The 18032-nt window shown below is 33.0% G+C and overlaps 1 protein-coding gene across 2 annotated transcripts in view; it reads left to right on the top strand.

Moving 5' to 3' along the window:
- The window catches only part of LOC120203848 (nuclear pore complex protein NUP160-like), a 40682-nt gene extending 24393 nt beyond the window's left edge, over positions 1 to 16289 (top strand). The window contains exons 12-26 of one of the 2 annotated variants that reach the window (XM_039204009.1): positions 3217 to 3379; positions 3520 to 3794; positions 3917 to 4104; positions 4707 to 4783; positions 4878 to 5218; positions 5697 to 5765; positions 5872 to 6190; positions 6397 to 6522; positions 12645 to 12753; positions 12851 to 12922; positions 13037 to 13160; positions 14060 to 14167; positions 14684 to 14824; positions 15292 to 15465; positions 16100 to 16289. In XM_039204009.1, coding sequence (XP_039059940.1) covers positions 3217 to 3379; positions 3520 to 3794; positions 3917 to 4104; positions 4707 to 4783; positions 4878 to 5218; positions 5697 to 5765; positions 5872 to 6190; positions 6397 to 6522; positions 12645 to 12753; positions 12851 to 12922; positions 13037 to 13160; positions 14060 to 14167; positions 14684 to 14824; positions 15292 to 15465; positions 16100 to 16138 — 2325 coding nt within the window. In that variant the 3' untranslated portion in view covers positions 16139 to 16289. The remainder of the gene's footprint in view (positions 1 to 3216; positions 3380 to 3519; positions 3795 to 3916; positions 4105 to 4706; positions 4784 to 4877; positions 5219 to 5696; positions 5766 to 5871; positions 6191 to 6396; positions 6523 to 12644; positions 12754 to 12850; positions 12923 to 13036; positions 13161 to 14059; positions 14168 to 14683; positions 14825 to 15291; positions 15466 to 16099) is intronic. The other variant, XM_039204014.1, reaches the window with a different exon arrangement.
- Positions 16290 to 18032: the final 1743 nt, after the last annotated feature.

Genomic DNA, 18032 nt, shown 5'->3' with positions numbered 1-18032 from the left:
TTGCCAAAACTAGGGCCCAAACTTTTTAGATTCTTTAATTACCTGTTAGAGGAAGAAGGTTTCGAAACTCTGGTTGAAAATTCCATGAATGATTTGAAAAAGGAAAATGGGCAAAGGGGACTTTTTAGCATATTACAAGGAACTAAAAAGGTGATCAGGAGGTTGCCTAACAAAATAAATCCTGAGTGTATTGAAGACTATAGACCAATTAGCCTGAGTGTATTGAAGACTATATACCAATTAGCCTTGTTGGTAGTTTATACAAAATCATCTCCAAAGTTTTATCGAAAAGAGTTGTTTCTGTTATTAAAGATATTGTCAGCCCTTCCCAGTTTGCCTTTATCCCGAGTAGACAGCTGTTAGATTGTGCCTTCCTTGCAAATGAAGGAATTGATTATTGGAGGAAGCAAGGACTGAAAGGGGTCGTTTTTAAAGTTGATTTCCGTAGAGCCTATGATTCGGTGGAATGGCTAATTCTCTTGAGATTATTGAAAGTCATTGGTTTTGGGGAGAGATGGGTTTCATGGATTGAGTATTGTCTTTCTTCTGCATCTATCTTGGTTCTAGTGAATGGATCTCCCACAGAGGAATTCCCGATGGCTAAAGGGTTGAGACAAGGTTGTAGTTTGTCCCCTCTTCTGTTTAATATAGTAGGGGAACTTCTTCATCTAATGCTGATTAAAGCTGCTGATTTGGGCCTCTTTGAAGGGTTTGCTATTGGTGGATTAGATAATCCATTCCAGCTGACACACCTACAGTTTGCAGATTATCTTATTTTGTTCTGCAAAGATTCTCCTACTCACATCTTAAATATTAGGAGAGTGTTGAAGATTTTCAGTTTAATGACAGGGTTGCATTTGAACCTTACTAAGAGTAATCTGTATGGCATTAATATAGAAGATGACACCTTAAAAGAATGGGCTACTGCGGTTAGCTATTCAGTGGGTTTTTCCCTACGGTGTATCTTGGCCTACCTTTAGGTGCAAAGAAAAATTCTGATGCTCTTTGGGCTCCAGTCATCCAGAAGTATAACAAGAAATTAGCTGGTTAGAAAGCCTCTTCATTGTTAATGACAGGTAGATTAGTGCTTTTGAAGTCGGTGTTGTCCTCCTTGCCGATTTTTTTCCTTTCTATTTTCAAAATTCCACTCAAGGTAAATCAGAAGATTAACTCTTTGATGGCTAAATTTCTTTGGGAGGAAGGATCAACAAAGAGTCGTATTCACTGCGTGAATCGAAAATTAGTTTGTCAACCGTTAGAAGAGGGTGGATTGGGAGTTCTGGATATGTATACTATAAATAGAGCGTTGCTCGGTAAATGGGTGTGGAAATTTGTAAATGAAAAGAAACCCAATGGAAAAAGATGCTTTACAGCAAACATAATGTTAGCAATTTGTCTCTATCAATTAACAAGACAGTTTCTCCTCAAGATCCATGGATTTGAAAAGGAATTGTTAACAACTATTTGAAAAATGACGAGGTCGGAGAGTGTTTGAGGTCACATTCTAAGATTCAAGTGGGGAATGTAAAGTCTATATCCATCTGGACTGATGTTTGGGTTAATGATTCACCCTTAAAAAATCAATTTCCTAGGATTTTTGCTTTATCTAATAATAAATGAGGTAAAGTGGCTGAATTTGGTTGCTTCGAGAAAAATGATTGGGTTTGGAACATTCAATCTAGAAGGGACTTATGTGATTGGGAATTGGACCAGTGGGTTGAATTAATGTCAATGTTTGATTCTATTGATTTGTCTGATTCAGTGGATGACTTCCTTTCTTGGTCGGGGAAGGGGGTGGTCTGTTCTCGGCTAAATCCCGCAAGTTGACTTTAACAATTAAATTTGGAGGTAGTTTTAAATGGAACAAGTGGGTATGGTCAGGTTTGGCTCCTCCCAGAGTCGAAACCTTTCTTTGGCAAATTTCCCATAAAAAATGGCAGTTAGAATGGAGTTGAAGAAAGGGGGGGTTCCCTTGGATGATGTTCTTTGTCCTCTTTGTCACAAACATGAAGAAACCATTCAACACCTTTTCATTTCGTGCTCTGTTGCAGGGGAACTTTGGAACAAATTTTTCAGGTTATGGGACATTTCTTCAGCTTTGCCTCAAGATCCCCCTTCCTTGCTTAGCTTGTGGTCTGATTTAAGGGCAGAATCTTCAATTTGGAAGTTTATCTCAGGAGTTGTTTTATGGTCCATCTGGAAGGCTAGGAATTAGGTGGTGTTTGATAATTTGAATCTCAACAGATCTTCTCTCTTCTTCATTTCTAGATTTAGGTTGGCTAGATGGTTTCTTGCTAAGTTCCCTCAAGTTATTATTCAGGTTGATTTGTTGGTTGGGGACCCCTCTCTTGCAGACAGGCTTCCTAGTAATACTTTTATTAGAAGGAAAGGTGCAGTGTTGGCTTCCTCCTCTAGTAGATTTTTTCAAATTTAATGTGGATGGGGCTGTCAAGAAAGATGGGCTGAGGGGTGGAATAGGAGGCATTTTGAAAGACTCTAATAGCTATACTTTAGCGACCTTCTCGGATAGTGTTGGTCCTGACCCTCCTCCTTTGGCTGAGTTGAAAGCCATTGAAAAAGGCATCGACTTTTTTGTCATCATCTTGGGCAGTGAAGGGAAGACTGATTTTAGAGAGTGACTGCAAATCTGTCGTTGACTGGATTTTGTTGCCGATTTATGCTACTTCGTTCTTCAGTTCCTTGGTTTCGGAAATTGGGTCCCTAGTTTTTGCCAGGGCAATTATTGTTAGATTGATTCCTAGGGGTTGTAATTGGGAGGCAGATAAATTAGCTAAGGAAGGGATTGGGTGAATGTATAGGTTTTTTAAGACGCTTAAAGTGGTTTTTGCTGTTTTGTTGTTTAAGGTGTAATGGTTCAATCTTATGTAATAGCTGAATTATTAATAAATTGAGGTACTCTTTTCCTCCTTCCGCTAGTTGCCTCTTTTCAAGAGCCAACTATGAGGGAGGTTTTTAATGAGGCCTCCTACTTCTATCAAAAAAAAAAGTTGTTTGTTTAATTTTGTTTGTTTTGACAGTCTTTCCCTTTCCCAAGTAAAAAATATCGTTTGTAACTTGCCCAGAATATTGAACTGAAACCAAACTATTTTAATTTCCTGACTTTGTTCGTACATTTATACATTTATCTTGTTGGCTCTTACACAAAGATGAATTTTATTTAAGTTGTAGATATTTAAAAGTTCTTTTTTAATGCAGATTAACATGGTGCATGATGACATGACTAGAATACAAGTTGACTTGGTTCCAATGATTGAAGATATTATTTCTGAGTGGCTTATCATTCTGTATTTTTGCACAACACCATCAGAATCACCTGCAAATGAAGATTTCAGTTCTCAGCTTTCATTGCTACAGATTGGTAAGTTTCTTATGTTTGCTGCTGAGCTGTTTTAGGTAATCAGAAACCATCACCACCATTAAACAACATACTGTGGTATTGAGAGAGGAATTTGTATTACTTATTGATTTAATTGGTTCTTATTCTTGTCAATGTTTCAGATAATAAAATCAATAAAAGATCATGGAGGGAGAAACTCGGAAAATGTGATTTCACATTAGCTTCTTTACTTCTACTAAATAATCAAAGTTCCTTTGGATGTGAGAGACATCTTTCTTTGGGATGCCTTCTTAATCCAAATGACATAATTACTTCAGTGCTGAAGTTTACCAGTTGGATAGTTTGGGGAAATACTAGGGAAGTGTCTTCCTTCTTGAAGCGCTCAACTGAAATAGCAATTATCCTTCTTAGGAATGGCCAATATGATGCCGTTGAGGTTTGTCATTAATTTCTTGCAATTGTGAATTTTCACATTAAAAATAAATAGAATCTAAGAGTTGATCTGAAATTCATGTCCTGTCTTTTTTTTTTGTGGGTCAAATTTTTATCCTGTCGAAGTACCTACTTGCTATTGTTGAGGCCAATGCGAGAAGGGAAAGGAATTTCAGAAGTGTTCAAGATACTAGTGGTGATTGGTGCTTACTTCTGCATCTCCTTGGATGCTGTCTTGTTGCTCAAACACGGCGTGGGTTACATGGAATCCTGAAAGGGAGGAAAGTCGGTGAAGCTGTTAGCTGTTTCTTCAGGTAATTAGTAATTTAGTTACATCCTAGTCCATATTTTTTTGGCTACTTCGTCTGATTGAATTCGAACCTACTTCCCTCTTTATTCCTTTTATAAATATTTTAACATCCTAGACTTTTTTGAAGTATGTTTGTAAAATGTGTAAATATATGTAGGTCTATATATACAAATAAATAAATGAAAAATGTTTCTAAAATATAAAGTTTGAAGTATATATAGTTGAAATTCTATAATATGAATTTGTAAGTAATTTAATATCCTTAGAATTGGAAATTTTATCAACTATAGCAATTGATATAGATATCGCACCATTACCAAACGGTGATGATAGTTAGTTTTACCTTTCATCATTTTGAATTAATTGCTATTATATTTGAAGTAAATATCTCCTATGAAAGTAATGCAGTGCAATACAAATATTTCTTATCTACAAAATAAATTCTATTAATGAGTAATTATAATTAGCAAATATAAACAGCATTTAGAGCCTGTTTGGGTTTGTTTTGAGTCGTCAAAATGGTCTTTTACTGGCTTTTACATGTACATTATTTTCAGTTCTTTTATTTATGTCTCAACCGAGTTGGCACTGCTTTGTTCTATGCAGAGCTGCATCAGGAGAAGGAGCTTCACAGGCCTTGCAGAGTTTATCTGATGAAGCAGGGTTGCCATATCTTGGTTTTAGTAAGTTCATCTGAAGAATATTGTTGTTTTCTACAGAAAGCCAGGAGAATTTAATTTCTTGAGCAAACAGATGAGTTTAATTTTTCTTGTCCAGATGGTCACATATCTGCTGCATGGAAGCTTCATTACTATCAATGGGTGATGCAGTTATTTGAGCAATATAACATTAGTGACGGTGCTTGTCAATTTGCTCTTGCTGCACTGGAGCAAGTTGATGAGCTTGACCTTAGAGGTGATGGCTTTGAGAGAGATTCATCTAATGAATCCACTACTATCATCAAAGGACGTCTTTGGGCAAATGTTTTCAAGTTTACGTTAGATCTTAATCTTCTGAATGATGCGTACTGTGCAATAATTTCAAATCCAGATGAGGAGAGCAAGTACATCTGCTTAAGGCGCTTTATTATTGTTCTCTATGAATGTGGAGCAATAAAGGTTCTCACTTTTTGTTTGTTCTAGATACTCTGCCTCAGTTTAGTGTCTTACTATTTTCTCATGGCTTCTATGGGGCTAATACCAGCTCAAGTAAATCACAATGGTTGATGAGTAGCTTCAATGCCATTGACGACATCCTAAGAACAAAAATCATAAAAAATTAGTAAAGCAAGATTTGACATTTCGTTTTGTTTGAAAATAAAGGTGTTGGATCAGATTAGAGAATAAGAAAAGGATTCATGAATGATGACAGTTGCTGTAGTGGATATAATTTTTTTTTTTTTTTATGAAATTGCAACTTTCCTTCTTGCTGTTTTTCTTTATTTTACCATGTTGGTTCCTCTGCATCACATGCTGTCGTCTTCGTTTACCATTCTTATTCTTGCAATGTTTGTTGTATTATTTATTTGGCCATTTATATTTTGTGCATGTAGATATTGACACTTACTGGGAATTTGTTCTCCTTTTCTCATAGCAGATTCTCTGCAATGGTCAGTTGCCCTTGACTGGGTTAGCAGACAAGGTTGAGCGTGAACTTGCATGGAAGGTATGCAATACTTGCTAGGAGATTTGAACTTTATTGGATGCTGTTCTTGATTTTGTTTTTCTTGCACACTGATCTCTTAGGCATCCTTTAATCTTGTAATTTGTAGGCGGAACGTACAGATATCCTGGTTAAGCCAAATCCATACAAATTCCTTTATGCATTTGAAATTCACAGGCATAATTGGCGCAAGGCAGCTAGTTACATATATCTATATTCTGCTCGCTTACGAACTGATGCAGTTATGAAAGATCAGCAGCATATGTCAATTACACTGCAGGAGAGGCTGAATGCACTCTCTGCTGCTATCAATGCCTTACATCTTGTCCATCCTGCTTATGCTTGGATTGATCCTCTGCCTGAGGGATATCCTCTTCGGAATGATCACTGTCCACGTAAAAAGGCTAAAACAACAGTGAAAGAACAGTGTAATTATCACACCAACATAGAGCTTTATTATTCTGTGATGTTCTCAATTTTGTTGTCATCAAAAGAAGTTTGCTCTAATCTTATCATTATAGGAAAAATGGACCCATTTGATGCTCTTATCATGTCCAAGTATGTGTTCTGTTCTCTAATCAGTTTCAAAGTTGTGCATGACCTTACAAATGTCATCACCCTCTTTCTACTGCAGCTGTTAATGATGTACCAGCTCAGAGGCAGCAGTTTTGCATTGATATTGAGAAACTTGAATATGAGATTGTGCTAACATCAGCAGAATATCTGCTTTCACTGGCAAACATCGAGTGGACATATTCTGGTATTTTTCGTAAACTCCTTTATTTTTCACAGACTACTTCATTTCTTAAACAATTCTGTGAATAAGCAAGATGTAGGTGCAAATAAGCAAGATTACATTCCATCCAATTGAACCAAACGAGAATTTAACATTACCAGTAAACTAAGTAGGGGTAATCCTACTACCAAAGGATTAATCAGTATCCAAACCAAAAGCCTCCTTAGTTCTGATGATATTGATTAAAATGATATTTAAAAAGAAGGTAATAATTATTAATTGATATTTACAGACACCTGTAATTGAATGTTTTATCAGTGATTTTAAAATGCCAAATCACTCCAAATATATTTTAGTGCTCATTAAATTGATTTCTATTTTAGCCTTTTTTTTTAAAAATAAATAATTAGCCAAAATTAGAACATTTTAAACATTATTATATACATGTGAGCTGTGTTATAAATTGATAATAAATAATCCAAAAAGAGCAGAAGACCGAGGCCACACATGAGCCTCGCTTACCATGTTACCAGAAAATAATGGGAAAAATCAATTCTTTATTTACCTGGAGAATAATATATATATACAAGAATGCTAGTCCAATAGAAAGGAAATAAAATAAAGAACTAGCTTGTGGCCCAAGAACAAAATAAAGCTATACAACATTATTAATTATATTATTTACAGCCTGTAACAAGTTTTTTTTCTTGTTGGAATAACTATAATAGTTGTTTAGGATTAGGGTTGATAGTTAGATAAATATCAAATTTACTCTTTCTTTTGTAGACAGATTATGATGAGATTTTTAGCATTAACTAGGATTGTTGTTTAGGATTAGTGTAACACCCCCAACCCGTACCCGACCCGGATATGAGTCTGAGGTGTCACATTGACTTTTCAAACTTTGACTCTTGACAAAATTCAAAGAAAATTTAAAACTTTCATTAAAGTAAAAGCAGTTTAGTTACATAAATTGACCACAATAACCAGAATCAATCAGAGCATATTTAACTCAACCAATTAGTACATGCCAACTATATTCAAAATAACCAAAGTCATTTAAATCCTCTATTTTCTGATCTAAAATTATTTTTGTAAAGGAGATGTTGACCTATCTTGCTCCTCTTAACCTTTCTTTTAGCTTTCCGGAACCTACGTGTGAAACATTCACACGCTAAGTCGATGACTTAGTGAGGCATAAATAAACTGATTATAGTATATCATAACTAATTCCTATTATACACAATTTATGTAATCATGATAAACTATAAAATGCTTCCAAACATAAACGCATATATATATACATATTGTTTCACAAGAAACACACATTATCATATAATTCTGATAATATATTTCCTAACACACAGCATATAAAGCGTATGTAATACATTTATCATTATCTCTTAATAGTCTTATTTTCGTTCTTTATCTTTTAGTCTGATGTCCTTGTACCTATTCTTTTTAACCAAGCTATATACACATCAACATCATATCACATATATCATTTCTCAACATAAAGATTACAAACAAAGCACATAATATCATACAAGATTCTTTTATATCATCTTCCTTATTAGCCCATGTACACATGTGAGAACTATAGATATGTGAGTCTATAGAGGTTGTGCACTAATGCTGTCACCACAGCTCATATAAATGCACCGAAGTGCCACGTAGAATTGCACCTAAGTGCTGCGTTGAAATGCATCGAAGTACCATATAAGATGTCCCTAAGGACCACGTAGAAAATTCCTTTAGATCCATATACATATTCCAAGGATCAAGTATGTATCTCAAAAGACCTCATAGATGTTCCAAAGGATACATATATGTCCCGAAAGACCGCGTAGACCCTCGACTCTTGGCATGCCAACTATACCCCTAGCTCTCATGACACATAACATGGGCATTATCGTTTATGTCATTTCACATGTTCACATATTCATATTACCTAGGCACGTAGTCTCATAGTTTTTGCACATAGCTCATTATCACATTTTCATATAATCACATAGTTACGTAGTTCACTTACACATAGATCATTTTCATATAATTCACATGTCACATATCTCATGTTCTTGTATTCATATAACATATAATATTTCAAATAACGTTACTCAAATTTATCATTTATTCACATAAATCAATTACTCATAGCATTTCCTATAGCATTTATTCACATAGAACATATATGCATAGTGCTACATATACGCATAGTGCTTCATATAACAATATTCAATTTATCATTTATTCCCATTTAACATTATCACATAGATCATATACTTGTAGTATTTCACATAGAATATATATTTTCATAGCACTGAAATCAAAACAGTGCATTTAAAATACTATTTAGCTAAAACCAAAACATAATACAAACCATTTGATTCAAAAACATTTATTCATGTATAGTATTTCATCTAAACTGTATAGTAATGTCATATACACATATTACCGAATAAATTCAAATGAATATATATATCTTATGTTCATTTCAATGCTTAAATCATATAACACATAAGTTTTCCTTATGTCATTTATGTTACTTATTCATATAATCTTATTTTATCTCATAGGTAAATGCTACTTAACTTATCTCATTTTCCATTTATACCAGTTTAATCTATTTGTTTAGTTAAATTTTACATAACTCCTATACCATAATTCTCTTTAAGTATACTTCTTCTCTATAACACTTATCTTATAGTTTGGCATCATCATTTATATTAAATTCCCTTCACTAATATATTATTCTATAATCTAATCTTATTTAACTCATCACTCTTCTCATGTAATCATATAAATCTATTAAATTGATTCTTATTATTGATCACATTTACTAGGTAACATGTATGGTCACCTATCATATAACCTATTTCACATTCCCATGTAATCATATAGATCAATCATATTAATTCCTATAACTTATCACACTACATGTATTCACACAAATCATTTAATACATACTATAATATATATCACATATACCCAAATCAAACATATGCATATGATCATACATTCATGCCTTCTAATATAGGAAGTAGACTTGTCGCAAGTCGTATTTCCATTAAACATTATAAACTAACTTGTATGCACTCACCTGGCCTCACTAGTCGATTCCAATCTTTTATCTTTCCCCTTGATCGATCATACTTGGCAATGATTCTAGAACTTGATTAGGCTCTGAATCTACATAATTATACATTTTAAGACAATTATTAGATACCTACACCTTGTAATTTGATACTAGCAACTTAAACAAACTTAATAAACCCATATTCACATTTTTCCTTAGGGGTGCATCGATACACTATAGGTGCATCGATACACAAAATAGCTTCGAATTCTCATGCATCGATGCATCCCCTTAATGCATCGATGCACCTTCAAAATTTGTCTTGGTGCATCGGTGCACACTCAAACTGCATCGATGCATTCCGGGCATTCGGTGTTCTTCTTTTAAGAGTGCATCGGTACATATTGAATGTGTACCGATGCATCATGCCCAGAAATTGTATTCAAGCCCGAAAATCATCAACTCTTCACTCAATTCTTCTATTTTAAGCCCCTAACATGTCATTAAACTCAACTACCACTTTATAAACCAACTTATATCCATATAAGCTATCTTTATCTTTCATATCTCTTCATGATTCTTAAAATTAAGAATCATTCCCAATTTTCCATGTTATCCAAACTTTGATTTAACACTTATAACTTCTTATTCAAACCTATGACAAGTCAAATTCCATCTCCACATTCATTTATTAACTCTTTTTCATAAATTCACTTTGAAACTCATTTTTTTTTAATCTTTCTTAACTCATTTTCTTTAATCTTTCGTAACTCATTTATGTTTTGATTTTTAAGATAACTTAAGCTTAGTTATTATCTAATGATCAAAACCCAACCTTTAATTCCACAAATAATCAAGAATTCATAAAACTCATCTTTTCTCTTGAAGCTCACGGCTGGAGAAGAAGAAGAAAGAAAGAAAGCTCTGGAGAATTCTCTCCTTTCCCACGTGCTTATTACCCTTTTTAAAGGGAAATAAAATCTTTCCTGAGAAATGAACATAATGCCCTTATTACTTCCAAACTTTGTTATTAAATCCAACACCAACATTTTTCATTAAAATCCCTAAACTTTTAATCTTTCTGAGATTGGTCACTAAATTACCAAAAATTCCATTTTGGTCATTGACCCGACTTTTGGGATGTTACAATTAGAGTCAATTTGATGCATAGTTTTTGTTTGTTCATGGTTATGGTGATGCATTCAAGCAAATGTCATTCTGTATGTAAGAATCTTTTGTTTATTACGAAGGGGTTTTTTATTGAGGCCATCTTTTCTATAAAAAAAATAATCTTTTGTTTATTTAGTTTCCCCTGTTTTCTTAATTATTTTTTATTGTTATTATAATATACCCTTTCCCTCCAATTCCTCTTGCATTCCAAAGTGGCAAAATCAAAACAGAAATATTATGACTTTAGTTTTCTTTAGTGAGCCTTATTTAGGGTGCATTTCCTGAATAAGACACATTGAAAACTGTATACATATTGTTTTTGTTTCTGTCCTAGTTTCAGTGTACAAAGTATTATGGGCAAAGTTTGTTGTTTTCCATTTTCGATAGACTCAGTTCTAGGAAATTAGTCATTTAAGTTCAGAATTCTGATGGGCTAAATTACTTTTGAGTAAATTATTCTTTTAGGTTGGAAGATCTCACAAGATATTCTTTTTTTTCTTTGTAAAGATTTGTCTACTTTTAGGAGCTGAGTTAATAGTTTTACGTTTTTTTTTAAAGTCATTTAGCCTTCCCCTTTTTTTAAAGTATATTTGGAGCGAAGTGAGTAAAGGAAAGGGAAGGGTTTGTGCTATCAAAATCAATTGTTTGGTTATGGGATGGGATGGAAAGGAAAGGAGAATGGATAATGAGATAATGTTAGTCATGGGTTATGGATTGAGTAACTGGGCGATTAACCAGAAAGTCTTCTTTGATTGAGAGGGCCTTTTCCTTGTTGCGATTCCTATATGAAACTTGTCAAAGGGAACTCCTTACCTTAGACTCGTTAGTAAGAGTCTTTAACGCTCTAACTTGGAATAAAACACTGCCTTTTCATGAATAAGAAAATTATTCTCATAATTAGAGGTGTACAATTTGTAAACTAGGAAATTATGAAAAATAAGAACTACTAATTCATAGGAATGTTACTAATTTCTAGGGATTTTGTAAAGGACCTTAATTAATATTTTATTTAAGCTAAGCTATGCCAAAAGCGTTCGCAACATTACTCCCTCTTGAAGAAGACGCTTGTCCTCGAGCAAGTTCTGTAACTTGTTCTTGAATGGGTGGATTTGGTTTGCATTCAATTTCCAGATAAAGTAGCCTCTTGTATTGGTGCTGTGGAAAACACACAATTCATCACAATTATAACATAATTCCTTGGCATGCCTTTCTGTCATTGTTAATTTCTTAATAAATGGACAAACACCGCTATATTTAGTTGAAATTGTATTTGAAATTTAGTCTTATACCTTGGAAGTTTCTAGTTTCTCTGCATTTAAATTGGCTTGGATAATGCCTTGGTAAATGGTATAATTGTTGCTTTTCTACATACTTGGAAATACATTTTTGAAGAGAAGTAATTCTTGGTAGATTTAGCCTAGTACGGTTTCTAGAGAACAACCTCGTAATATGTTAACGTATAAAGTCGGTTTTACTGTTTGTAAGATTTTTATGCAATTTGAGAAGTTCATTATATCAATTTTAGGCGTATGCTCATGCCTCATAGTACTAAATTGCGGTTGTGGTTGAGGCTGTGTCGCAGTTGCGGGTGTTGCGGACATTACGGCATGATTTGTGTCCTAAAAATAACTATGTTTCTAAATTGCGGATGCGGTTACAGTGTCGCAGTGACCTTGAAAACTGTTATGATGTGGCTGTTACAATGCGTTGCGGCCACAATCTAGTATTATGTATGCTCGTGTACAGCTGCTGTACTAGGCTTATGATTTTAAAAAATGGTTTTTGTTTGAAATAAAAGTGAAGAGGATGCTCCATGTGTTTTGCTTAAGGGAGCTCATATTATCCTCTTTTAACAGTCACTTCAGTTTTGGATGATTCATTACTTTTAATTGCTTTCCAGGGATTAAAAAAGCCCCATCAGATCTGGTTGAGCTTCTAGTCCTGGCAAATTTATATGACATGGCCTTCAGTGTTATTCTTAAATTCTGGAAGGATTCAGAATTGAAGAGGTGGAAATATTTACCCTTTCTGCTGCTTCATTAAATGTCCTGATGATAATATGTGCTTCTGGGATGTCCATTGAACTTGATAGTCCTTTTTGGTCAGGGAATTGGAAAATATCTTCTCTACTATTGCGTTAAAGTGCTGCCCTAGTACATTTAACTCGTCTTGGACTAGGTAAAATCAGTTATCGCTCGCACTTAATTTATTTCACTTTTTGCTTATTTTGATTTGCCGATGGAGCAAAATTTTCATTACATAATTCGGTTTTACTTTTTGGATTGATTTCAGACCGCACAGTCTATTATTGACTTCATCCAAGGATGAAGTGGTTGTTCACAGTTCGCCTGATATTGAGCTCACCAATGAACAAGCTAAGGCGAATGGTCATTGGGAAACGCTTGAGCGTTATCTTGTTCGTATCTTCTGGCTGCTCAATATTGTTATCTTGTCTAGTTCTGAAATCTGCTCAATATTGTTTCTTTTGCTACTTGCCTTCTTTCTCCTTAACAAAACAATGCTAGAAGGCAAATGCAAATGATAAAATGAAAAACCATGAACTAATAATTACTTAAAACTAAAAGAAACTCATAATGCACCCCAATCTAACATGATTATTCTATATAAAATAAAATCATGCATTTTATGCAAAATGTGCCGTTTCAAATTTTAATTATTAAAACTCATTAATTGGTTTCTTATTACAATGCACTTCTTGATTTTTCCTCAGAAGCAGAAAGCAATTTGTGATAGAAAACAAGAAAATAATATTAATTTTAATTGAAGGTAGCATCAAAGAACGGAAAATCTGCATCAAGGTTTTTCAGATTGAGGACCTGACTTCGGACATTATAGTTTAACCTTGAAAAAAGAGGATGCTAGAAGTGCAGCTGGTTTCTCATACATCAGTTCTTTAATATATAAATATATCTATCTATGATCTCCTATTTAGTGTTTATTCTAGTTACTGAGATTGGGTATCATTTTTCCTCGCGACTTTTGACACAGCACACAAACGACGTTTTATTGTATATGGGTTTTGCGTACTCATGTTTTGTGCCATACTTGCGTTTACACGTGAAGGTTCAATTGATTTCCATTTCTTTATTGGGGTTAAAGACCTAAGTAATGTTAATTGTGATGAGGTATTTTAAGATGTGAAGTAGAACTTACTTGTCGGGTTTTCTGAACTGACCATTGGAAGAATAAAAAACACAAAAGCAACCTAAAAAAATTATCCTTGTTACCCTTTTTGTTCCTTTTTCTTATTCTCTTTTTCCATCCGACTCATCGTGGGATTTCTATTCATTGCAGGAAAAGTACAAACATATTCATGCTAGATTGCTGGTAGTTGTTGCTGAAACACTTCTTCGTACTGATCCTCTTATTGAATTGCCTTTATGGCTAGTTAAAATGTTCAAGGTAATACTTCTAAGTTCTACCCACAGTATATATCTTTCATATATTTTCTTTTGAAGGAAAGAAAATTTATATAGTGTGAGATACTATGATATTCAAGTGAGAACTAAATGCATGGCCTTAATGGCCTAGAATGGATCTATCAAGATAACACAACAATACTAGGGTATGAAGAGGAAAGAAAAAGGATAAGGCTGTAAGTCGATATATAATTGCTTCACATAAGAATCCATCAATCTAGTAAAGTGATTCTGGTGGGACAAATACAAAAGATTAAGTAGGGAAAAAAGGAAAGAAAAGGAAAAAGCCCAAAGTGAGTTTGAATGTTCGCTTATCTTTTTATCAACTCTATCTTGCTGCCCAAAAGTTTTTCTTACATCAGCAGCCATTTATACCAGTTGCCTCAAGGATAATTTTATTTAAATTAATGCAACTGATCTACTTACAATTTTAACCTTATCATGTCTGGATTAATATTACCTATTCTTAAACTTGCGACACATTCTATTGTTTGAGCAGGAAAATCAGAGGGAGAGCTCTGGCGGAATGGCTGGTCCAGAGCCTAGCCCAGCATCCTTATTTCGACTATATGTCGATTATGGTCGATATACAGAAGCAACAAATCTGTTTCTTGAGTATGTAGAGGTGTTTGCATCAACGGTAAGTTACAAAATTTGAATGCTATATTTACTTGCTTAATGCTATTCATCTTTTTTCCATAATGGGTATACTACATACATACATAATGACTCCTAGTGTCAGAAAACATCCATGATATTTCGATCTATGTTTTACTTAAATATTTGACACCCAACATTTTAGTCTTACCCAAATGGAGGGAAAAGCTCATAAAGAAAATTAATCACAGAATGGTTTTTTGAAGCTGTTGATTGCTACGTTGATTTGTTTTCCTTATCCGACTCCTGATGTCTCATTGGAAATTTACCAATAAACATCATGGAACCCAAAAGGAAAAGTCAAATTTCTTGGATACTTTAGCGAATTCTTGAATATTTTTCTATAATTTTTTATAGCTTTCTAAATTTGTTCTTCATTTGTATGCTACCATGTGGTAGTTGTATTCTGGTGTCTTTGCAAATCAGTGTTAATGTAGAACTTTTCTGCAGAGACCGGTAAACATAATCAATCGCAAACGACCGTCTGCAGTATGGTTCCCATACAACACAGTAGAGCGGCTTTGGTGCCAACTAGAGGGGTTGATGAGTTCAGGTCACATGGCTGATCAATGTGATAAGCTCAAAAGGCTACTGTATGAATCTTCACTAAATCATTTAAAGCAGGTATGTTTCATTGAAAGCCAGTGGCTGTTTAGAATTAATATTGAGTTAATTGCATCACATGTCCTCAAAGTATGACTCATTTTAAATTGGTCCCTGAACTTTTAAATATTTCAATTTCATCCTTAAACTATAGCTATCATTTTGAATTAGTCCTCAAACTTTTGAACATTTCAATTTCATTCCCAAACTATGACCTTCATTCTAAATTGGTCCCCAAACTTTTTGAGCATTCTAATTTCATCCCAAACTATACATGTATCATAATCACATCCCTTGTTAACAAAACCGTAAGCCCCAAGTTATATTATTATATGTTTGAAAAAAATTCAGTTTAAAGTATGTTTGAAACTAGTTACATATTTCAATGAATATGGGGATGAAATTAGAATATTCAAAAGTTTAGGGACTAATTTAGAAAGAGGGTCATAGCTTATGGATGAAATTAGAATTTTCAAAAGTTTAAAGACTAATTTAGAATGAGAGTCATAATTTGGGGATGAAATTGGAATATTCAAAAGTTTAAGGACCAATTTAAAATGAGAGTTATAGTCTGGGGACGTGATGCAATGAACTCATTAATATTGGCTAATGGCTTTTCACTGCTGACCATTTGGCCCAATGTCACTGTTTTCAGCTGAAAGTGGATTCAGATGATGTTTCTTCAGTAGGCTAAAGAAAATCTCATCACAAGGTAACATCTTGAATCATTGAAAATCTCTGGTTTGGTTAGGCTTAACTTGCCCATAAGCTCAGAGAAATTACCATATTTTTTCATGTTTTTCTGTTAACTTTCACAATTATAGTGCAATGACTAATACAATCTAGTACCAAACTTTTATTTATGCAAATCCAATATGAAATTTGTTTTCCCCAGAATTGTAATACCAATTCTAGTATTCCTTCATGTGTTGTAAGGCTGTTTCAGAAATTATGTGTCTATTGTTTGTTATATATATCCTTATTCTGTATTCTAAATCATTTTTTCAATTCCAATTTTATTACATCATGTAAGGCTATAAACCAGCCGAGTCGAGTTTGAGTATTACTGAGTTCGAAAAGTTTAAATTTGAGCTCGATTCGTTTCGAAAGCTCGTAAGTTTAAAAGTTTAAGCTTGACTCCAATCAAAATCAAAAGTTGAAGTTCGACTCGAGCTTGGAAAAAATTGAACTTAAAACATTCTCATACTTAGCTCGATTGAAGTTTAAATTCAAATTTGGTTCATGCTCAAACTCAAATCCGAACCTAAATCTTAAGTATATGGAAGTCTTGTATTAAAAAAACATATATCGATATTGATAATAATTTAATTTAAAAAATTAATGAATTAATATATGGTTATTTAGTTATGCGTAACTTTTTAGAGTTGTGTATCAAGTAGTTTGTTTTGGCTCGTTAAGAATTTGAGTTAAGTTTAAACTCAAGTTGAGTTTATTCAATTTAAATGTTGATTGAACTTTGACCAAATTGAATTTCAATAGTTCGTGATTTCTTGTCTGATTGACATCCCTAATTTTTGGTTGAGAAATATTTCAGAAGTCATGGATTTAAAAAATCATTGTGTACGAGAATCAAAATCTTTAAGTCGAAATTTTGTTTTTTATTTGTTAGTTCTTTGAAAGCTAACAATATTTAATTTCTAATGTTTCGAGTTCAACATAAAATAAATAACACAAGCCCGGAAAATAATCAAAACATGACAAGAAAATAACATCCGTCTGAATTTACGTAAAGCTAAATTATTAAATTCTATATAAATATTATATATACGTGTATGATCTTACATTTTGAAATTGGGTTGATCTAGTTGGATGAGGTATTAGTTTTCTTAAATAAGGTTAGGAGTTCGATATTTGGCGTTTGTGAATGATGCAAATTGAGTTGAGAAGGTTGTCGTATTTATAATATTCGATCTGAATTAATCAATTAATAGATTGAATAGTCATGATTCTACCTATAAAAAGGAACTACGTAAAAGTCATTGAATATCGCTGAGTTTTATCATTTTCCAACTTGGTATAAAATAAATAATGCAGGTATAAGTTGGGGTGTGCAAAAGGATACTGATCGAATAAATTATAATTTCAGATTATCCGAAAATTAGAAGAAAAAAAATCGGGCTTTAATTAGGGTATTTAATTATTTATTATATGTGAGTAATAATTAATATATATATATATATATATATATATATATATATAATATAGTAGAAGTATCAAATAAATTACATTAAATCAAAAAATATAAAATATAAAATTAATTTTTTTGTCAAATTAAATTTTATATTCAGATTGGATATCCGATTTTTTTATATGATACGAATCACTATTTTAGATATATGAATTTTTGGATCGGACTCGATATCCAAATTTACACATCCCTAAATATAAGTAGGGATGGCAGGATTTGACCTAATATTAGAGTTTTTTCTTTTAAAATATATCATAGATAAAATTAGAGAGGTATAATCAAGTTTAGAAGTTAGATTTAGATATATATATATATATATATATATATATATATATATATATATATATATATATATATTCTATCCAATTTAAAATTATTC

The sequence above is a fragment of the Hibiscus syriacus genome, unplaced genomic scaffold (assembly GCF_006381635.1).
Source record: "Hibiscus syriacus cultivar Baekdansim isolate YM2019G1 unplaced genomic scaffold, ASM638163v2 tig00000340_pilon, whole genome shotgun sequence".
Taxonomy (NCBI): domain Eukaryota; kingdom Viridiplantae; phylum Streptophyta; class Magnoliopsida; order Malvales; family Malvaceae; genus Hibiscus; species Hibiscus syriacus.
This window is presented reverse-complemented; position numbering and strand designations above follow the sequence as displayed.